An 18792-nucleotide genomic window follows, 5' to 3' on the forward strand; every position below is an offset into this window, starting at 1 on the left:
GCTGTTGAAAGGTCAGTGTTATTCACTGGTTGTGTCTGCCAGGGAGGGCCTTGCTAATTGGGAAAGCTTAACCAAGGCCTAGACAAGTGGGTGGGTCTACGTGATTTGCAAAGGTCTCTTTGCACCCAGGCTGTTCATCTTTTAAGCTGTTTGTTCAGATTGAGTCGTTAGTGCAAAACATGAAGAGAATTGAGAGAGGTGTTTCAGGCAGGTCGATTTATTTAGGGATTTTTTTCCCATTTTTTACACCCTCTGTATATCCTGTCTTTAAACTTCCATGGAAATGGGTAAAAAGGTTATTTTCAAGGCTAAGGTACTCATTCCTTTTTTCCTGCATGTGCCTGAAATCTCTTCAGATCTTTGCCTTGCTGGAATTTGCTGGCTGTGTTGACTGATAGGAAGTCACATGCTCTAAAGCTGGAACCCACACTCAAAACAACCTGTTGTACTGCCTCAGCATCAAAATCCTGTGGGAAGGAAACCCAGGGAACTGCCTGGTGTAAATAGTGCTTCTCTGTCACTTTATGGCCGTGTAAACATGGAATAAATATGGGAAAATACCTTTGTGGAACAGATGTGATTGGGAGCAGTAAGAGGAGCGTAGAAATCAAAATTGTGGTGATTTGAAGGAACTTGGCACATGATGTTTATATCTAACATGGGAAACCAACAGTGAAAAGGAAGGACTCTACTTAAATTACTATCTTTGCCCTAAACCTTGACTTACTTTTTTTTAGTAGAGCCTGCTTTTGATATGATGGGGAAAATAGGTACATTTGGACTTTGTCGTACTTGTGCCTTGCTTTAGCTACCTTCACAAGTCTGTTCATTTACCAGATGTAAAAACTGTTCAAATCTATTTAATATGCAGCAGCTTTCAGTTGGGTGTGCCAAATAGAGAAAAAAAAAAAATTAATTTATTAGGTATGCCTAACAGTAGTTTGTATTGGTGGAAGAATTCAATGACTGTCAGGCTTGTCAGAATTTTAACCAAATGAGTCGAAATTATTAGAAATAATTCCTTTTGTGCTGGGTTCCCCGGTGGTAACAATAGGAATTCTAATCAGATACTGAATCCAACTGTCTCCTGCTGTAACCTTATCCTCTTGCTTCTCTTCGGAAGAGGAGGTTGGTGAACTAGGCCATACTGGTTCCGTCATTGAAAAAAATCCTTCCTTTGTAAACGCCAAAAAAGGGAAGGAAATGCGCGTTCCGTTTCAGCTGGTTCATTGCACTGCTTTGCTGGGCTCCGTTCGGGGCAGTGGCAGTGTGGTCTGTGGTTTGGGACGGTGGCACAGCTGTTTATCCGGTGAACTTTATGGGGCAGGAAGAAATACCAATGAATTAAATGGGAATTACTCGAGCTAACGTCAAACTCTTGGCCTAACGAGTCATGTCTTCCCAAACTGCTTTTGGTTAACTTTATAAATACCTCTGCATAATACTTTGACTTGGTTATGCTGCATGAGGAGAGATACCAGCAATTATTACTAACAGTGATTATTTCAGCAGGAGAATTACATGGAGAAATGTTGATGTCCTCTAAGGACCTCTGGTTTCTGCTGTCCCCTCCATGGTCCTGGTGGAGGAAATGGAATGTGGGCTGCAGAACTTCTGGAGGCAGGATACAAGCAAATTCTTGTCATCTGCACGGGGGGGATGGATAAAAGGATTTCTATAGCTTGCTCTGCAGTTGGCACTTGGCATTTGGTTTTCTTAGGATGAACCTTTTTTCTGATCTTCATTTAAAACACTTTCCTTACGGAACCAGTCTTGAATCTCCAGGCTCCACTGCATGGTGAATTTTGGGCAGTAGCAGCTTTGCTGGGGTCTTTGCTGTTTCCTGCCTTGGGAAGTTAAGGTGAGGGGAATGGGAACTAAACCTGCATGAACTAAACAGTATGGCCATCTCACTTACAATTTGGGCAGGCTGGAAGCAAAATGCACATCTGTTGAGTCTCCATCTTTTTTTTATCAGTAGAGAAATGTTTGATATCTCTGTCCTTCCAGGAACAATCATTTCCTCTGCATTGTGTAGTTTTTCTTGTTTCTGATGTGCTTTAATGTCCACATCTCCTGTCCATCGGTCACTTAGTGTAGCATGGCTCGGGTACGGGAGGTACCACCTGCCATCAAGAAAGACGAGTTGTGGGACAAAGAAACCGCATTTCTTTGGTTCGTCGGGACCCTGGAATAGTGTTTTGCACTGGGACTGTGAAGAGAGGGGTGGAGTTGTCTCGTGGGGTGCCGTGTCAGTGGACTGACTGATGCTCTAATTGCTCTGGTGGTGGGAAGGCAAAACTGTGACTAAGCCAAACTACTCATGGCATTGCTTGAAGACAAAATTTGTTCTCACACTGCTGCTTTTTGCTCTACATATGTGCTCCCCAGTAGATCCTGTATTGCTGTGAAGAAGCCCGTGCACATGTCAGTGTTCCATTCATGCCAGAGGGAATTCTGAGTTGGACTGGAACAGAGTAGCTGTTTGTGTGTTCATCCTGTCCCTCCTCCACATGTCCTCCTTCCCTTCTGCTGCCTCATCCCTCAGTGCAGAGCACTTGCTGTTGCGAAGAGCAGCCGACCAAAACTACTTACAGAAGGGAAAGATTTCCTGCCAAATTTGTGTAAGAAAACATGTGGGCAGCTTAAAACTATTTCTGATTCGAGCCCAGCTGCTGGTGTGCAGTTCAGGCCACTCACTCACTACATTTTCTGCTCAGTAGCCGCAGTGAGTGAATGAGTAAATTCGTGTGTCCTTTGGGTGACTGCTGCCTGAAATGCACGTGGCAGAGTATGGACAAGAGTGGTCAGAACTGAGAGTCTGAGAGGATTTCCTTTTAGCAGGAACACTGAGGAAGAAATAGGCAGCTTAGGTGCATTTTAAGTCATTTTTTTCAAGACTTTTATTCTGCAGTGTTGTCTTGGAGGAGAGAAATGGTTCTGGAGGGAGATTGGTTATACATAGTGGGCAAAACAGGCAGACCGGAGTGGGAGGAGAACAGCTTTTCTTCCTTGCAGCGGTGGGAGAGATGGATGTCTGTCAGGGACGTGTCTTTCCCTCCAGAGTAGATCTCCACTTTGCTGAGCACAGGCAAAGAGGCAGTGTGCTGCCATGGAGGGGACAGGGGAGGGCTGAGGGTTGGGTGCCAACACCTTTTGTAGAGCACAGCAAGGTTACTTCAATCCCTGCTGCTATTTTGGACTCTGTTTTGGTTCGTACCCTTCCCAACAAGGTGGTGGAGAGGGCTGGGAGGTGCAGTGGGGTGCATGTGTTGCACCACAGCTGGGTTATTCCCTCAGTGCTCTGAGGAAAACTCTCCAGGTGTTTTTTGGACGTGAGAAGGTGTTGGAGGTGCTGCTGCAGCAGTAAAGGTGGAGTTGTTTGTGCAACAGGGAAATTGGTTTCCCTTAGTTTTGCTGGTAACTGAAGGGCTTTGTGGTTGGGAAGGGGAAGTCCCCTAAGCATCAGGTTTGTGTGCGGCCCAGATGCAGTTGAGCAGTAAATTGGTGGGATGCACAGAGCCTTTCAAGCAGCTGTTGGATTCACAAAGGTTGATCGTGTTTCCACGGAATGGTGGCATTGTGGGCTCCTTTTCCCACGACAGGAATGCGTGGGAGCCGTCATCGCTGCGGAGCCGAGGACAGCTGGTCCTGCTGGGTGGGTGGCTGTGGGTGCTGGTGGTGGGTTCCGGTTCCTACAGACACTGTCGTGGGGGCTGCACTCCAGGAAAAAAACAGAGCTGTTATCTGGAAAGCTTTGGGTAAGGCAAGGAGTTTCCTAGAGACAGGGGACGTGGTGTTTGAGTCAAAGGAGAGCATTAGGAATTAGAGTAACTTGTGACATAATACAGGGTTTTTAATCCTTTATTTCTGTTCCCATTATTTCTCCTGTCCAGTCTGTATATCTCAGCATCTGCATTTGGGGATGAAAATATGTGGACAAACGTGGACCACTTACCTTCTGATATTGTTGAAGGAAATTACTGTTGGCTTGGTAGCTTGTCTGCATGCCAAAACTTCCATGGAATTGAGGTCTGTCTACTGCTGGGAAGCTCTGGGATGTAAATGAGCACGTGAGCTGCCCTCTGTTTTGGAGGCAAATTTGGCTTTTATATCAGAGTTGGGAAACAGAGAAATAAGTCATTTGACAACAGTTAGGGCCAAGGAGTATGCTCCTGGTGGGAATCCTAGCTGCTGTCCCACTGCTGTAGTCATTGCAGCCGCAGGAGGAACGTGGCCAAGCTGACTAGGCTGATTGCTGAAAGTGTGCTGGCTGAGAAATGCTTTCTGGCACATGTAGTGTAAAAATCTAAAGCATCTCTTGGTGGAGACTGGGAAAATCCGTGGTTTGTCTCTGCTTAACCTTAGAAATGTCAGGGAAAATGCACCGCATGGAGGCTTCCTTCGGGGAAATGTATTCGGAATGGAGAGAGGGGATTCTGATTGAAGGCTAGGGGGGTGGTCTTGCCTGTGACTGACACGATGAGCTAGAAATCCTCTGGATCTGCGTGGTTTGCAGAGTTCAGCAGCTTCCTTGGCATGGACTCCCAGGCAGAGGAGCTGCTCTGGGTCATCTGAGGGCTGGCTGCACCGCGAGGAGTGAGCGAGGAGTGAGCATGCCGTGGGGTGGGAGTGCTCCTGCATGGACACACTGCAGCTCTCTCTTAGGCAGTCTGGGGGAGGGCAAGGCCCCGCAGCTCTCTCTGCCCGGGGCTTTATTGCTGCTGGCTTTGTCCACAGACAAGTTCGGATGTCGTGTTCCCATTGTTCAGCTGGGCTGAGCTACAATCCTTAGAAAAACAACTTGTTTCAACTGGAAATGGATGGGTGTGCACAGTTCTGAGCTCAAACTTCAGCACAGTGTGTCGGGCCAGGGAAAGGGAAGAAGGGAAAAATACTCCAGAAAAAACCATTTGTGAGAAGCTGGGCCGCCTTTAGTTGGGCAAAACTGCTGTAAACTCCCTTCTCGAAGGATTAGTGAAGGGTCTTGGTGTGTTACAGCAAAGCCCGAGAGTGACAGAGAAATGGCTGCTTATTGAGCTGTGAAAAGAAAGCTCAAGGTACTTCTCCTTGAAGAATCCACAGGCAACCAATGTGTAGACAAGCTCCCTGAAGTTAATCAGTGATAAAGATAATAGATTATCATTGGGATTTCACCCTTGGCTCCTGTAGAGATAGCACTGAAACAATGCATTTGTGCTTTTAACAGCGCAGGGGTTTGGGGGTTTTTCTTAGGTCTTCACCCTTGGCTTAGTTGTCACTTTAAAGGAAGATACTCCAAGGATCCAAGTCAGTCGCTGTGGATCTGTCAGTGCAGCAAGGTGCTTCACTGCAGGCTTAGAAGTGCTTGTATTGAGAATTAATTAAATCTATCCTTGGAATATACAGTCAAGGCAAAAGGTGAGTCCGGTGGAAAAGGAACGTGACCAACTGTTAGAGAAGGATTTTCTCTTTCTTGGGAGCTCACCTTCCTTAAACAAGGCTTAAGAGAATAATTAGTCCCTTGAAAGTAGGGCAGTGAGGAATAGGATGTAGCAGTGCACAGCAGGACTCCTCAGTCCCTTTTTAGCAGTGCACTCGCTGTGTGGAGATGCCGGTGTTGCTGTAAACCAGGTGTGCTCTGGGTGGACGCCCAAAATCTTCCCTTAGGAGCAGAGTCATGCTGAATGTACTTCCCAGTTTTGTGTTCTTTACAGCCCTTAGTTCTTACTGTCCATCAGAGCTGGCTGTGTCATGATTAAGGATCTGTCTGAGTCTGTGGTGGTGGGTCCTCAGGATGTGCTTATCCAGGGAGGTTGAGAGTCCTTGAGCTGTCCTTCAGGAAAACTCTAAAATGCCGTTTCTGTAGCTGTTATTACCAAGCCCATGGCACAGCCCGGGGGGTCAGAGGGAGCGTAACCCCCCTAAGCTTTTCACACCTGTGGTGAGGAGACTGGGTGGAGTGGCCCTATAAGTAACTTGGTAAGTAGCTTAAGTGATGCTTAACTCAGGTACTTGAGAGAGAGTCTTAGGGGGCTGCAGTTGCTGTTCAGGTGTGACATTGGAGGATTTTGGCGTGGAAGGGAGGGGCTGACTCTGGGAAGCTCGGTTGGGCCATCTCCTTCATGGTTCTGTGCTCCCTTTGCTTTGTCTCTGCTGAAGACACTTAGCAGTGAGGAAGATGTGACAGGTGACTTGCTAAGGGTGGCAAAAACTGCCTGCATAGCTCAAGCTGTCCCTTGAGTATCCCTCAGTTGTCAGGGGTACTTTGCAGAGAGCAGTTTCCGTTCTGGTTCTGCACCAGCATGGGCAGAGCCTTTATTCAAGGTGTTAACCTGTTTGTCTGTGGCTCTGAGGCACGGCACCACATCTCGGCTGGTATATATAGTTGTGTAGGAGTTATTTATACACTGTCAGAGCTTTGCTGCTCTGCTCACTTCTTTCCAAACCCCCTCCAAAAGAGATGGTTTCTCTCAAAAGTTCAGCTTTCGTGGGGTTTGGAGGGAGAGGGAAGGTGCAAACCTGTGTTGGTGGGGTTGGATCGGTAATGTGGCAGCTTTTTCTTTTTGATGTAACAGTGTTGCCTGAAGCTGAGCTTTCGGAAGCACGAGTATGTGTTTCAATGGGTTTTTTAATTGTGATTTTTGTATCTCCTTGTTCATGTCAGACACTAAAACGTGTATATTCCCCTCCCCATCGATGTGAAATTGGGGCAGGGAACTTGAAACCGTGGTGAGACGAGGTGTTGTTATTTTTACATTGGCATGAAATTTTTCTCGCACGAATGGTTGCAGCTGAATACCAGCTAATGCATGAATTTGCTTGATGTGGAAGTGTGCCAAGTGCTTGGAATTAGGATTTGAGACGGAAAAAAGAATATTATTGCTTGTAGTTTCACAGCCTTCTCACAGCCACAGCTTTCAGCCTGCCTGCCTCTGTTTTCCTGGCTGTGTGTGCTGCCGGGGATGCAGCGTGCAGAGGAGAGAGGGAATTTTCCTGTGAATACCTCAGCACCTGTCTCGTCATCAGAAGCACACTGCAGTCCTAATGCAGGTGTCCCTGCAGCAGAGACTCCGCTGGTGCCAGTCTGGGGACTCTGTTATGCCATTTCAGCATCAAGGACTGTTACTCCTCTCACCTCCCTCCTCCTCGCTATTTTTTTTTGGCAGCACCGAGAGAAATGGAACGTATAGTCGAAGGAATAAAATGAAAGAAGATACTGTTGAGATGTTCCAGCTGCCAGACTTCAATTTCTGCTGAACGAGGCGTTTTGGTTTGGGGAGGGTCAGTCCACATTGGGAAGACAACAGATGTGATTGTGCATCCCAGATAAATGGGAGTGATCCTCACTGTGCAGGGAAGAGATGGTGCTGTCAGACGGAGTCTGTGGTGACAGTGCTGCTGTAGTAGCAGGGTAGGGCAAGTGAGAACCACACAGCTTGTTCCTCATGGAAAAGAGATTGGAGGAAAACCCACATAATCTGCAAGGCTGAAATAGAGCGGGCAGGATGATCTGCTACACTTGGCTTCTGTGTCTGCTTTCCCTTGCAGTGACCAGGGAGCTGGACTTTAGATAAAGAAAATGGTGTCTTAAGGAGCCAGGAAACCATCCCTTTCATTTCAGAGCTATGTCATCTAAATTGGCTGGTGGCGATGCTCTCGTTTGATCCACAGAAATAGCAGGCACTGCCAGAGCCTTGGCTTCAGTAAAGCTTGGATGGAATTTTTTCTATAATACATTATTAATGCTGGGAAGATCTGCGTCTTAAAATGCCTTGAAACCTGTGTGGCTAAGTGGTAATTTCACCTGGAAACATGTAGGTGAAAAGGCACAGCCATAGCCTTTGCCTTGATATTTAGTTTGAGAAAGCCCAAATACATCCCCGCTGTTTTATTGGAAGACATGTTAAGTTGATTTCTCTGTCCTGATGTTTCAAATCGGAGTATTTTTTTCTGCTGAGCTGTGTTGAGACTGAGATGGGTTCATGTATTTTGAAAGCATCAGAGGTGATATTCTGAGGGCTTAAAGGTAGCAGGCCGAGGGAGAGCAGGCATGAGGTTCTTGCTTTTAGTATGGTGTCTTACACATCACAATTTGCAGGTTTTGGGTTGCCTATTTGCCTGATGGGTTTTGGATCCTGAGGGGAAAAATGCTTGGCCCGGTTTGCCATGTTCCAGATATATCATAGCTCTGTTTTAATCCACTTTTGCCTCAGGAATCCCTTGATGTGCATCAAATGGTTAGACATAAGACATTAAAAATACTTAGCAGTGTTGTGCAAAAGGAGCTTCGTTATCAGTCAGAGCTGGACTTTGTTCTTGCTCTGGGAAGGGGTTTATTTCCTCCTGTGTGTTCTCGTTGCAGGGTAATAGTATAAACGTTGCTTTTTCTGGGTGAAACAGTCACAGGGTGCATTCATGAACAGCGAAAAATATGTTGTTGTAAAGAAATGCTCAGCAAAGTTGTATGAAAGACTGAAATATATATAAGTACTTTTTTTGGTGCAGTGTCTTGGAGGTGTGAGAGCTAAAACTGTTCCGGAGTGAAAGCTGAGATTGTCTTGGCCAGGAGCTGCTGGAGCACCAGGGAAAGCAGTGTGGCTGGGGGTCAGGCATGAGGAGTTCCTCATGGAAATCAGGATTAAAGCTGCTCACCCTAAGGGAGTCACTATTAGCTCTATTAGTAAGGGAAGAATCTGGAGTGGGACTAAAGTCAGTGTAGGAGGGCTAAAGTTTATGAACTGACCTGGCAGTGGTGGTGGTTTTGGTCTGAGGTGGCTTTGCAACACCTGCCAGACTCAAAATCCTTACTAAATTTCATGTTTTCTTTAAAAACCTTTTAGTGCTCTACAAAAATTTGGGAGCTGGGAAAAATCGACTGTTCCAGCCCTTGCTAACTGGCAGTAAGTACCTCATGAAGAACTAATCCAAAAGCAGTGTCAAGTAGGGTGCATTTGGGGGGGTGCAGTTAGCTACCTGGCAATAACCACTGGCTGTTCCTTGTCCACAAGGTTGTTTGGAAAGGCTTTGTACTGGTGCTTGTAGAATCCATTTGGCACCCTGTGGGTGTCAAACACCAAAGGCCTGAGAGCCAAGGTAAAAATTTAGCAAATTCTGCATTGTATTCAGTGTCTAATATAAGGCAGAAGTTATGGGAGTCATCTGAGTTGGATTGTAAACCTGGAAAATAGGGACCAGCCCCAGGAATAAGGATAAAACCTGCAGAGAAAAAAAATGTTCATGAAAGCTGGGGTTTTTTGTCTTTTAAAATACTCTGTCTGGGCTAGTGTGATTCCTCCAAATGGAGTTTCAGTGTCCTTGTATGTTATGGTGCTTAAAAACACTGAAGGTTAAAAAATAAATCCTGTTATGTTAATGAACCCGAGTTGCTGTTTCACAGCCTGTGGAGAGCTGTTGGGAGCCTGACTGCCAGACACCTCACTGCAGTGCTCTGCTGCCGTGGGGCTGCCTCAGCAACTGCTTAGTGCTGCTGTGGAGCATGTCTGCAAGACAGAAAAATATTACCTTGTCTTTTTCTTACTACAAATGGCCAAAATCCAGGAAGATGTCGCTGGACGTTTGGCCGGAGGTGCCTTTCAGGTTCTTCAGAGCAAGTGTTTGGGCTGGGTCATGACGCTGTGTGCCCAAATGTACCCTTTAAGCAACTCTTTGCTGCTCTGCACGCGTTCCAGCAAGGTTATTTTAGGGTTTGGAGTTTGTACGTGATGTGGGGCCTTGAAGGATTGCTCTGTGTTCATTTCTGGCTAGGTGCTGGAGAGCAGGAGCACGGCAATACTGGCTGCCTGCAGGATGGACTGAAGGAGAGGAGCAGGAAATGGGACTGGCAAAATGGGCACTTGGAATCAGGCAGGGGGCCTGAGATGGGAAGCAGAAAATGACTTTACAGCTTTGGCTTGATGCCTCTGGGTTGTCCTTATAGCACAGCTGTGATTGAGCAAAACTATAAATCGGTCATAACCTGACACCAGAGATGCTCTGTAAATTAATGAGCAGAGCCATGTGTTTATTAGATGGATAAATAATAGGCTTGTGGCATTTGAAGTGAGAGTGGTGGGTGCTGGAATCCAAGTGTTTTCTGCCATTAGTCATAAAGGACTTGAAAGAGTTGATTTTATTGTTCTTTCCCATCGATAAAGTTCAGCTCATCATAAAGCTCTGTGCTAATGGTGGCAGGTTCTTCTCCTGATAATAAGATTAGAGTTGCTGTCATTTTAAGCTTGAGATGTTAATTTAGGCGTTGTATACCCATTTTGGTATTTAGGAGACTTGCCTAGCTTGATAGCTTAGTTGGTGTGGTTCTGGAGGAGCTGCTTGGTGTTGGGGACTGGATTTCTATCTCCAGTGTGAAGAGAGAGTTGTTGGAGTGTTTCTTCCCTCCTCCCTCCCTGGTGTGATGTAAAATTAGGAAAATGCTAATCCATGTTTAGCATTATAAGTAATAAATTTGGACTCAATAGGTAACTCAGAGGTTTTCTTCAAGTCCTCAGTGCATGGGTGTTCCTGTTGTTGTGTTTGTTTCTGTTTTGGGGGGGGGGGTTGTGTATGGAGTTATTTGGGATTTTGTTGGGGTTTATATTGTGAGGGAAGCTACGGGAGGAAGATTCTTGTTTGACCTTAGTTCACATCTCTGTGAGATGATGTGGAAGCTTCTGTATGGACTTGTGTCCAGGGTGGGATCTGTGCTGATGGCAGTTTTCTCTAACTGGCTTGATGGAGAGAGATGGCTGAGGGTGGAGTTACCATCAGGAACTCAGTTGTGTCCCTGTTGGACTGAGCATTGTGTGGCAAGAGCCACGTCAGAGCAGCTCAGGTGTGCTTTGTCCCTGTGCCCTAACCTGGCATTTCTTAAAGGCACGTTCAGGAGTTTGTATTTGGCAGTCAAAATATAAAATTACTGACCTCTTACAGGGCTGTCTTCAGGGTGTACAGACATGAGTCCTGTTTGAGAGCAGCCAGAACTTGGGAATTTTGTTCTGCTTGATTGTGGAAGCATCGAGTACATTAGAAATGATTATGAGCCAAGTAAACTTATGCAAGCACAGAACATGAGATTTTTATTGCAGGATGAGAGAGGAGGAGAAGTCTTGTAAAAGGGCTTGTGTTGGACCTGTCTGAACAATTGGGTTATGTCAGAGTGTTGTTGGATCGGAGCAATACTGATGGAGAACACAGATGAAACATTCTGATATGTGAGGTGGAGAATTGGTGTGCTAGCCTACCCTTTTTTTTTAGTTAGGGGAAATAAAATACGTCTGAAGCCCTTTAAAGGAAATGTCTGTTTACTTGGCTTGGTACATGGAAATGCTTTGTCTTCAGTCTGTAGCTTCTGTGGAGAAGGCAGGATTTTCTGAGAAACCAAAGAAGAGTTTTCTACCAAAACACATTTATGTTCCCCCACTGTCAGACACTGTGTCTTTTATCTCTATCCCCTGGATGGTATTTGGTGTTGTGTCAAAAAGGTGTAAATGTAATGAAACTCTGAATCTAAATGGCAATTTTGAGACTGCAGGGGAGTGTAACTGGACACTGCGTGAGAAGTCTGCGAGCTGCAGGTTGAAGGTGGATCTCTTCTACCTTGGCAAAGGAAAGATTTTTAATCTATATTTAATATTATAAAATAGTCCAGAGTTTTTTTCAGTAAATAATATCTTGATGTTGTTCTGAAATAGTTTACATGGCAGCACATAATACAGACATTCTCAGAACTTTTCTCCTGGTCCCTCGTGGGTGTCTCAGTGCTGGGTTGTTTGTGGGTGGATTGCTGCTTCTCCCCGTTCTCCTCGGGTTGTTTATTTTTAATCACACCATGCTCACATTCTTAGCTGGAAGGAGGATTGGAAGATTTTTCTGTTCAAAACTTAAACTGCATAAAAGACCTAATTTTGGGGAGAGGATGTGAGTGGGGGAGAGACATTTTCCTATTTTGACTTTGTTCTTAGCAAATATTTCATAGTGTTAAGGAAGAACCGCGGCCAGCTGTTCACTATCTCGCTGGGAGGAGATTTTTTTCAGTTAGTGTGAGCAGTCGGGATGTTGCACCAGTTGGGTGAGCCAAGAATTCCTCCGACGGCTCCGCATCTGCCTTTCCAGCGGTGAAATCCGTCACTTGGCTCCCGAGCAGCACAGCGGTTCCTCTCCCTTGCTGCAGCAGCCCGTCCTCTGGAAGGACACAAATGGCAAGTCCTCAGATGAACCAGAACTGGCCTAAAATTGGTGGTGTGGGTGCAGGGAGCAGTGATGGGAGAAGGGCCCCGGCGAGGCAGCAATGGGAAGTTCTGAGCACTGGGCAGGAGTAGCCTTCACCAGTTAGCCAAACTGGAAAGAGCAGCCTGTGTGGGGATGACGTGGGAAAAGCAGTGCTGAGGAGCGACACGGAATGCTGCAGGACTGTCCCACTGGCACCAGAGCCACTTGGATCTGAAACTGCAACTCCTCCCTTCAGCTCCGTGTTCCCAGGTTTGGAGGAGGAGGAGGGCAGAGAGGCTGCAGAGCAGCAGAAGGAGGTTTCAGAGGTGCCCTTGAGATGGGTATTTGTGTATTGCCAGAGCTGACTAGAGGTTTTGTTTCTTAGTGATGCTGTTGAAGGGATAAAACAAAGAAATTTGGGAAGGAGTTCTCAGCCTGCCTTGTTTAATGGAAAAGGTTGAAGCTGAGCATGTCCTAGGAAGTGTTGAGCAGGAGGCAGAAGGCAAAGTTGTGTGAGCTCTGCCCTTGTGACAAGAGAATGGATGTGAGGTTGGAGAGACCTTCCTGGAGGCCGGAGATGAACCAGTCTCTTCTCTGGTTCCTCTGCCCACACAGATGGATTCTTGGGGCATTTATCTGCAGGAATCTCAACTTGTGATGCTCATGGGACTGCTTTGAAACTTTAGAGACACACATGAAGCTGAAGAAATAAAACAAATTGTATTTCTGTCTCAATGAGCAGTATTCCATGTGGAAATAGATGGCTGCTGTACTACAGACAGTGCAGCTTTTATCCAGAGGTACTGAAGTGTAATCACTTGTGGGGTTGGCTGGCACATGTGGTTTGTCTGTCAGGCTGAGTGGCATTTGGATTGATTGTGATTTTGGATTGGATTGGGTTTCGTTTTTTAATTCCTTTGGAGTTTGAAACTGGGAATTTTGGAAGCTGTTGAGCTTTGTTAGAGGGGTGATAACACTTGGTCTTTATAATTTAATAAGTGTTACAATGACTACCTCACAGGCTTTGAAATGTGTTCGTGGAACTCTTAGAGAAGAGTCTTGTCTACACTGCTTGCCCCCTCTGACAGGCAGGGTAGCACAACTGGGTATTAGAGGCTTTCCTGTCTGATATACCTCCCCCTTCCTTAATTTCTACGTGTTTCACAGCTAAAACAAATGGAGGGCACAGCAAAGTAGAATCTTGAGAAGAACTTGAAGCACTCAGCGTCTGTTTTCTGAAAAAGGCAGATAATAATGGGTTGCATGTTCTGTAGACACAATTCCAAAAGAAAGTTTTCTTGAGCCAGAATCTGTGAAGGTCTCGTGTGCTGTGTTGGAGCTGATGGTATGTGCTAAGTGCTGCTGGTCCTTTTGGCAGTTTTCTTTGGATGTTGCATTAGGAGACATCAGACTTGAAGTGAGATAGCTAAGGCAAACAGAGTACTTAGAAAGCAAACGCTTAAATGGTTATTAAGTCTATTTTGGTCAGTTCTATCATTCTTAAACCAAATCTGTTATTTTCCAGGTGGAATCGTTTATCTTGGATCAGGATGACCTCGAAAACCCCATGTTGGAAACAGCTTCCAAATTGCTGTTGTCGAGTACTGCTGATGGTGCTGACCTGAGAACAGTAGATCCCGAAACCCAGGCAAGATTAGAAGCTTTACTTGAAGCTGCGGGTAAGTCCTCGTGTCCCGTACAGGTTTAACCCCGGAGCCCTTACCCGAGTCCGTCCTGGAATCGCTTGCATAAGGCTAATCCGTGGGAGCATGATACAGCTGCAGCTGTACTGCGGGGGCACTCGCCAAGGGTGTCACAGAGGGCAAAGGACTTGGTTTAGAGCATTTCGAGATGGAGATGCTGGGGGTCAGATTGCTCCAATGTCAGATTGCTAAAAGCCGGTGTCAGAATGAACACCTGACATCTGCTTGCACCGTTTGATCAACCCCTAAATTGCTGAGTGAGGTTTTATTTTGTAACACTTGCTGTATGAAAAGCTTTAGTAGTTGCTTATATTAAGTAGTTGTCAGTAGTTGAAAAGCGTTGCCCTCTGTGGCTTGGAGGGCTTTAATCTTGCGCAGCTTTTACACTAGCGTTGTAAACAGTTAATCCTGTCGTGGTGGAGCCTGGAGTTGGGTGCGCTCAGAATGTTTCTGCCAAGGGATCTCACAGGCTCGATCTGAACTCGTCTGTTCTCTCCCTCTCCCCGTGGGTTGGAATTGCAACGGAAGGAATCGGGAAGCTGTCGACAGCGGACGGCAAGGCCTTCGCAGACCCCGAGGTGCTGCGCAGGCTGACGTCGTCGGTGAGCTGTGCGCTGGACGAAGCCGCCGCGGCGCTGACCCGCATGAGGGCCGAGAGCACGGCCAGCGCCGGCCAGACGGACAAGTAAGGCAGCCCCGGGCCGGGAACCTCGCAGGCCCCACGGCTTGTGCCGCTGCTGCTCACGGGGGGATGAAATACTGCTCAGGCAGGATTGGTGCCAGCTTATCACCTCGGCTTCTCCTGTTAAACATTTCTGGACTGGCAGGTCTCGCAGTGCAGAGGGAAACAATTAATATTGCTTTGAATTCAGGAACCACGCTCCAAGGAATTTATCGTGACCAACTATAAAAGCATTTCTAAGCTCTTCAATAGTACGGGCCTTATAGCTGTACCAAAAAGTTACAAATCCTAGAATGGGTCATTCGGTGGCAGCGTTGAAACTAGCTTTAGGATCAAAAAACACCTTTCAGGGAACTTCAAAAAATACCTTTTTAGTTGAGGAAGGAAAACAGTCTTGAGGAGCTGGGGCTTCTTGGTGATCAGCATCACTTAGGACCCTGGACAGAGCTTCAGACAGGGAGTTGGCTGCTCTTACACTGGACTTTTTGGCTTTACTGTTTGGATTTTGTCTTACTGGGTTGTTTAGGAGGGAAATTAAAAAGTGTTTTCCTTCTGGGCTCTCATTAAGCCTCAATAAAGTGGAAACAGAGTTAGCAGGAAGAACAGGTGCTGATATGCTGGTTGGCAGTTTGTTCCTTCTACACTGAGTAATTCCAAAGGAACATTCCTTGGTGAGGGGACAGGACACAAGAAAAGCAGAATAATTCTGGGCTGTGGCTGCTTCTGTTCTGTGTGCATCCCTCCTTCTCCCCAGCCTCCTCTTTCTTGGGAGCAGTGGCTGTTGCCAAAGTTTTTACTGGGACAGAGGATCTGAGAAATAAAAATAAGCATTGACCCGCTGTGAACATAGATATTGGAGAACTAATTCTCTGTATATTAAAATTGTGTCTGGTTACAAGATTCTGGTGTTTTCAGCACGGGACAGAGGGGAAGTGGTTTATTTTGTTCCAGGAGAAGAGGGATGCAGATGATTTGGTTTAGTTTCATTACCAGTTACAGTGCTGAACAAATAAAGCTTTCCTAAGATGGATAGGTGATTTCCATGTCCTCTGGTCCTGGAGTATACTGCAAATGATTCTCCTGGAAACTTCTGTTAAAAATGAATAACAGGGGTGGATGTGGACATGACTTAGTTCTCAGCCGAGTTAGCTGGGAAACCTCACGTGTAAAACTGGCACCTCTTTAATTAGCAGTTGGCAGGTTTTTAGCTCGCCTTTCCTTTTTTGCTGACTGCGTCCTCACGGCATGTTGGATTGCAGGCATTTCAAGCCCAGTGTGTTCTCACTGCTGAATGCTCTCTGTCTTTAGCCGCAGCTTGGCCGAGGCTTGTTCCGAAGGAGATGTAAATGCCGTGCGGAAGCTGCTCATTGAGGGCCGGAGTGTGAATGAGCACACGGAAGAAGGGGAAAGCCTCCTTTGTCTGGCCTGCTCAGCAGGATATTATGAGCTTGCGCAGGTTGGTTTCCAGGCTCTTTGTAGTACGTGCGTGTCGTACAAGGAGAAGTGTGAAATGAATATATTCCGGTCTTGTGCACCTGGAAGGGGGTGTTAATGGAGCGGGAAATGCCAGTTCACTGGAGTCTCGCGCACAAACTGAACGTTGCTGATGCACTGGGGGTGCTTGCTTTCTGTAGGGGTGTCTCACACGACACTGTGCAGAAGGTGGGGGCCCAGGGTGGTGTTGGAGGCCCCCCGCTTTGTCCCTCGCGTGGTGCTGATCCCTGTGCGTTGGCAGGTTCTCCTGGCAATGCACGCCAATGTGGAGGACCGGGGAATCAAAGGAGACATCACGCCTCTCATGGCCGCTGCCAACGGTGGGCACGTCAAAATTGTCAAGCTGCTGCTAGCTCATGGTGCTGATGTGAACGCACAGTCATCCACAGGTGAGCAGCGTGCTGGGAACCACCGCAAGGCCGGGATTTGCGGTGGGCGGGGAGCTTGACCAGGAAATTTGGGAGGAGTGGCTCTCAGCCAAGCAAGGCGGAGTGCTTCCTTGTGGCTTTACTGTTTCAATTCTTTCTGTTTTTTAAACGAAACTCTAAAATGTTGCTGGGGGTAGAAAAAGCACTATTGGATGCAGACATACAAAGGTGGATCAGGCCAGTTAGTTACTGACAAGTGTTTGAGTACGTAGGATTTGTTGTCACAATTTAAGCGCAGTTTGGTAAGTTTGTGTAATCGTGTACAAGTTATTTGGTGGCAGGTCTAGGAAACCAAGGGGAAAATAGGAAATGTGACAAAATGGCCCCCTTCTCCCTGTTCCCGTGAGAATTTGGTAGGCATTTGTATTGCAGTGACCAAAGTGGGAAATCATCTAAGTTTCTGCAGCCTGGAAGTGGAGAGCTGGTGTGGAGTCAGCAGTGACTGACAAAGGGAGAGATGGCCCTGAGTGAGGAGGAGAGAGGGGTACCAGAAGACACAACTTATGTACTTTTGTTATATTTTTTTCAGTGAAGTAGTCTGAGTAACAGTACTGCCTTGACCTTTAACTTTTTTCAAGGCATCTTTTATAAAGGCTCATTCTCGGACTGTCGTGTTCAGATAGACTTTTTTTTGTGGTTTGTGTAGGGAAATGTGAAGATGATGGGCATTTTGGAACCAGCCCTTTAGAAGTGTTTAAAACTTGATTTAGAAGAAGCAGTTCATTCCGCTCCCTGTTTTGAGCTTTCATTCTTACAGCATAGTGTGTCCCTGCCGATGAAAAGGAAAAAGGATGGGGTTTTGTGATGGAAGCTGGGCTGGCAGTGCAAGGAGAGGTGCATCAGCAGAGGCATAAAGAGATCCTCAGTCTGTCAGCACTCACCTGCTTGGTGCCATTATTTATTTTCCCCTCCCTGTATCCTGAAAAACCCTGCTCCGTCAGGTATCTGGGTAGAAACAGACTGGAGCATCAGGTGAAGTTCCCACTGTAGGAACACGGTGAAACTGTTTCCAACCCTGCTCCTGTCCGGCTTTAGGCAACACGGCCCTGACCTACGCCTGTGCCGGGGGCTACGTGGATGTCGTGAAGGTGCTGCTGGAGTCGGGCGCGAGCATCGAGGACCACAACGAGAACGGCCACACGCCGCTGATGGAGGCCGGCAGCGCCGGGCACGTGGAGGTGGCCAGGGTGCTGCTGGAGAACGGCGCGGGCATCAACACGCATTCCAACGAGTTCAAGGAGAGCGCGCTCACCCTGGCCTGCTACAAAGGTACGGGACGCGGCTGCACAGCTGGCACGGCGCGGAAAGCTCGGCTCCGGCGCGGGGCCGGTCGGCCCTGCTGGCGGGGAACAAGTGCGCTTAAAGGCTCTGAACAGACACTTTGTGGGGCTTTTACCCTGGCTGGGATATCCCACAGCGTGGGTGTGCCGTGGAGCGTTTCAGTGTCCAGATACTACAAACCTTTGGTCTGAGTTATGGTGCTTTAAGGTGCTCTGTGAAATGAACTAGGAGACAAAGAACTGATGTTGTAGAATAAGCATGCTAGACCTTCTGTGTGGTACCTGTATTATAAAGAAAGCTCTGCTTAGATACAGAAATCATTTTTAATTTTATAGGACTTACAGCTTGAAAAACATGCAGAATCAAAGACCTTGCCTTCTTGGTGTCAGTGCTTAGGCAATAGCTCTTTGTTGCCTCCCTTAGAGCATTAGGCAGCAATTTTGCATCACCCAATGAAGGGATGAAGATGTTTAATTAAGAGGCCAAATACGTTCCCTCAGCTCAGCAACTGCTGTTATAGTCACTTAGCACATGTTTTATTAGAGCTATCGGAGTGGCCCTTGGCATCACAGAGTAGTTGATGTTGGTAGCAGAGGCGCTTGTGCAGCACCTGTGTAGAAGTTGGGTCTTAGCATTTCATTCATGTTTTTTATCTGCCTTGATAAATTCTTGGTTCACTGTTGCAGGAGGCTGTCATAAATTGTGGGGACTTTTTGTGGTGGCTCTCAGAGAAAAGGCTGTGTTTGAAAGAGAAGTGAGACCCCAAAACTCTTCCTCTCTGAGGAAGTGTTCTTGGCCTCTGAAGCCTGAAGTGAGGCTGGAAAGCAGAGGTGAAAAGTTAAGACTGTGTGTGGTCCGTGAATTGGATTGTATTTATAGTAACTACACTGTTAAATCCCTGTGCATATTGATTGCAGAGATACAAACACGCCTTTCCAGAGGAAGTGGAGGTTTGTGTTATAGTATGGCCATCCATTGCCTTCATCATGTACTTTTCTGTGAGTTGTGAAATGCACTT

At 46.8% G+C, this 18792-nt stretch overlaps 1 protein-coding gene across 11 annotated transcripts in view; it reads left to right on the forward strand.

The window, feature by feature from the left end:
* ANKRD17 (ankyrin repeat domain 17) overlaps positions 1-18792 on the forward strand; it is a 68546-nt gene that overhangs the window by 20508 nt on the left and 29246 nt on the right. For 6 of the 11 annotated variants that reach the window (XM_027903890.1, XM_027903893.1, XM_027903891.1 and 3 more), the window contains exons 1-6: positions 12906-12986; positions 13712-13865; positions 14418-14574; positions 15880-16027; positions 16307-16454; positions 17529-17762. In XM_027903890.1, coding sequence (XP_027759691.1) covers positions 12921-12986; positions 13712-13865; positions 14418-14574; positions 15880-16027; positions 16307-16454; positions 17529-17762 — 907 coding nt within the window. In that variant the 5' untranslated portion in view covers positions 12906-12920. Of the gene's footprint in view, positions 1-11063; positions 11195-12905; positions 12987-13711; positions 13866-14417; positions 14575-15879; positions 16028-16306; positions 16455-17528; positions 17763-18792 lie in introns of those variants that run through there. The other 5 variants (XM_027903896.1, XM_027903898.1, XM_027903892.1 and 2 more) reach the window with 2 other exon arrangements.

Source organism: Empidonax traillii, unplaced genomic scaffold, assembly GCF_003031625.1.
Source record: "Empidonax traillii isolate 1590-97213 ecotype Southwest subspecies unplaced genomic scaffold, ASM303162v1 scaffold998:size213616, whole genome shotgun sequence".
Taxonomy (NCBI): Eukaryota; Metazoa; Chordata; class Aves; order Passeriformes; family Tyrannidae; genus Empidonax; species Empidonax traillii.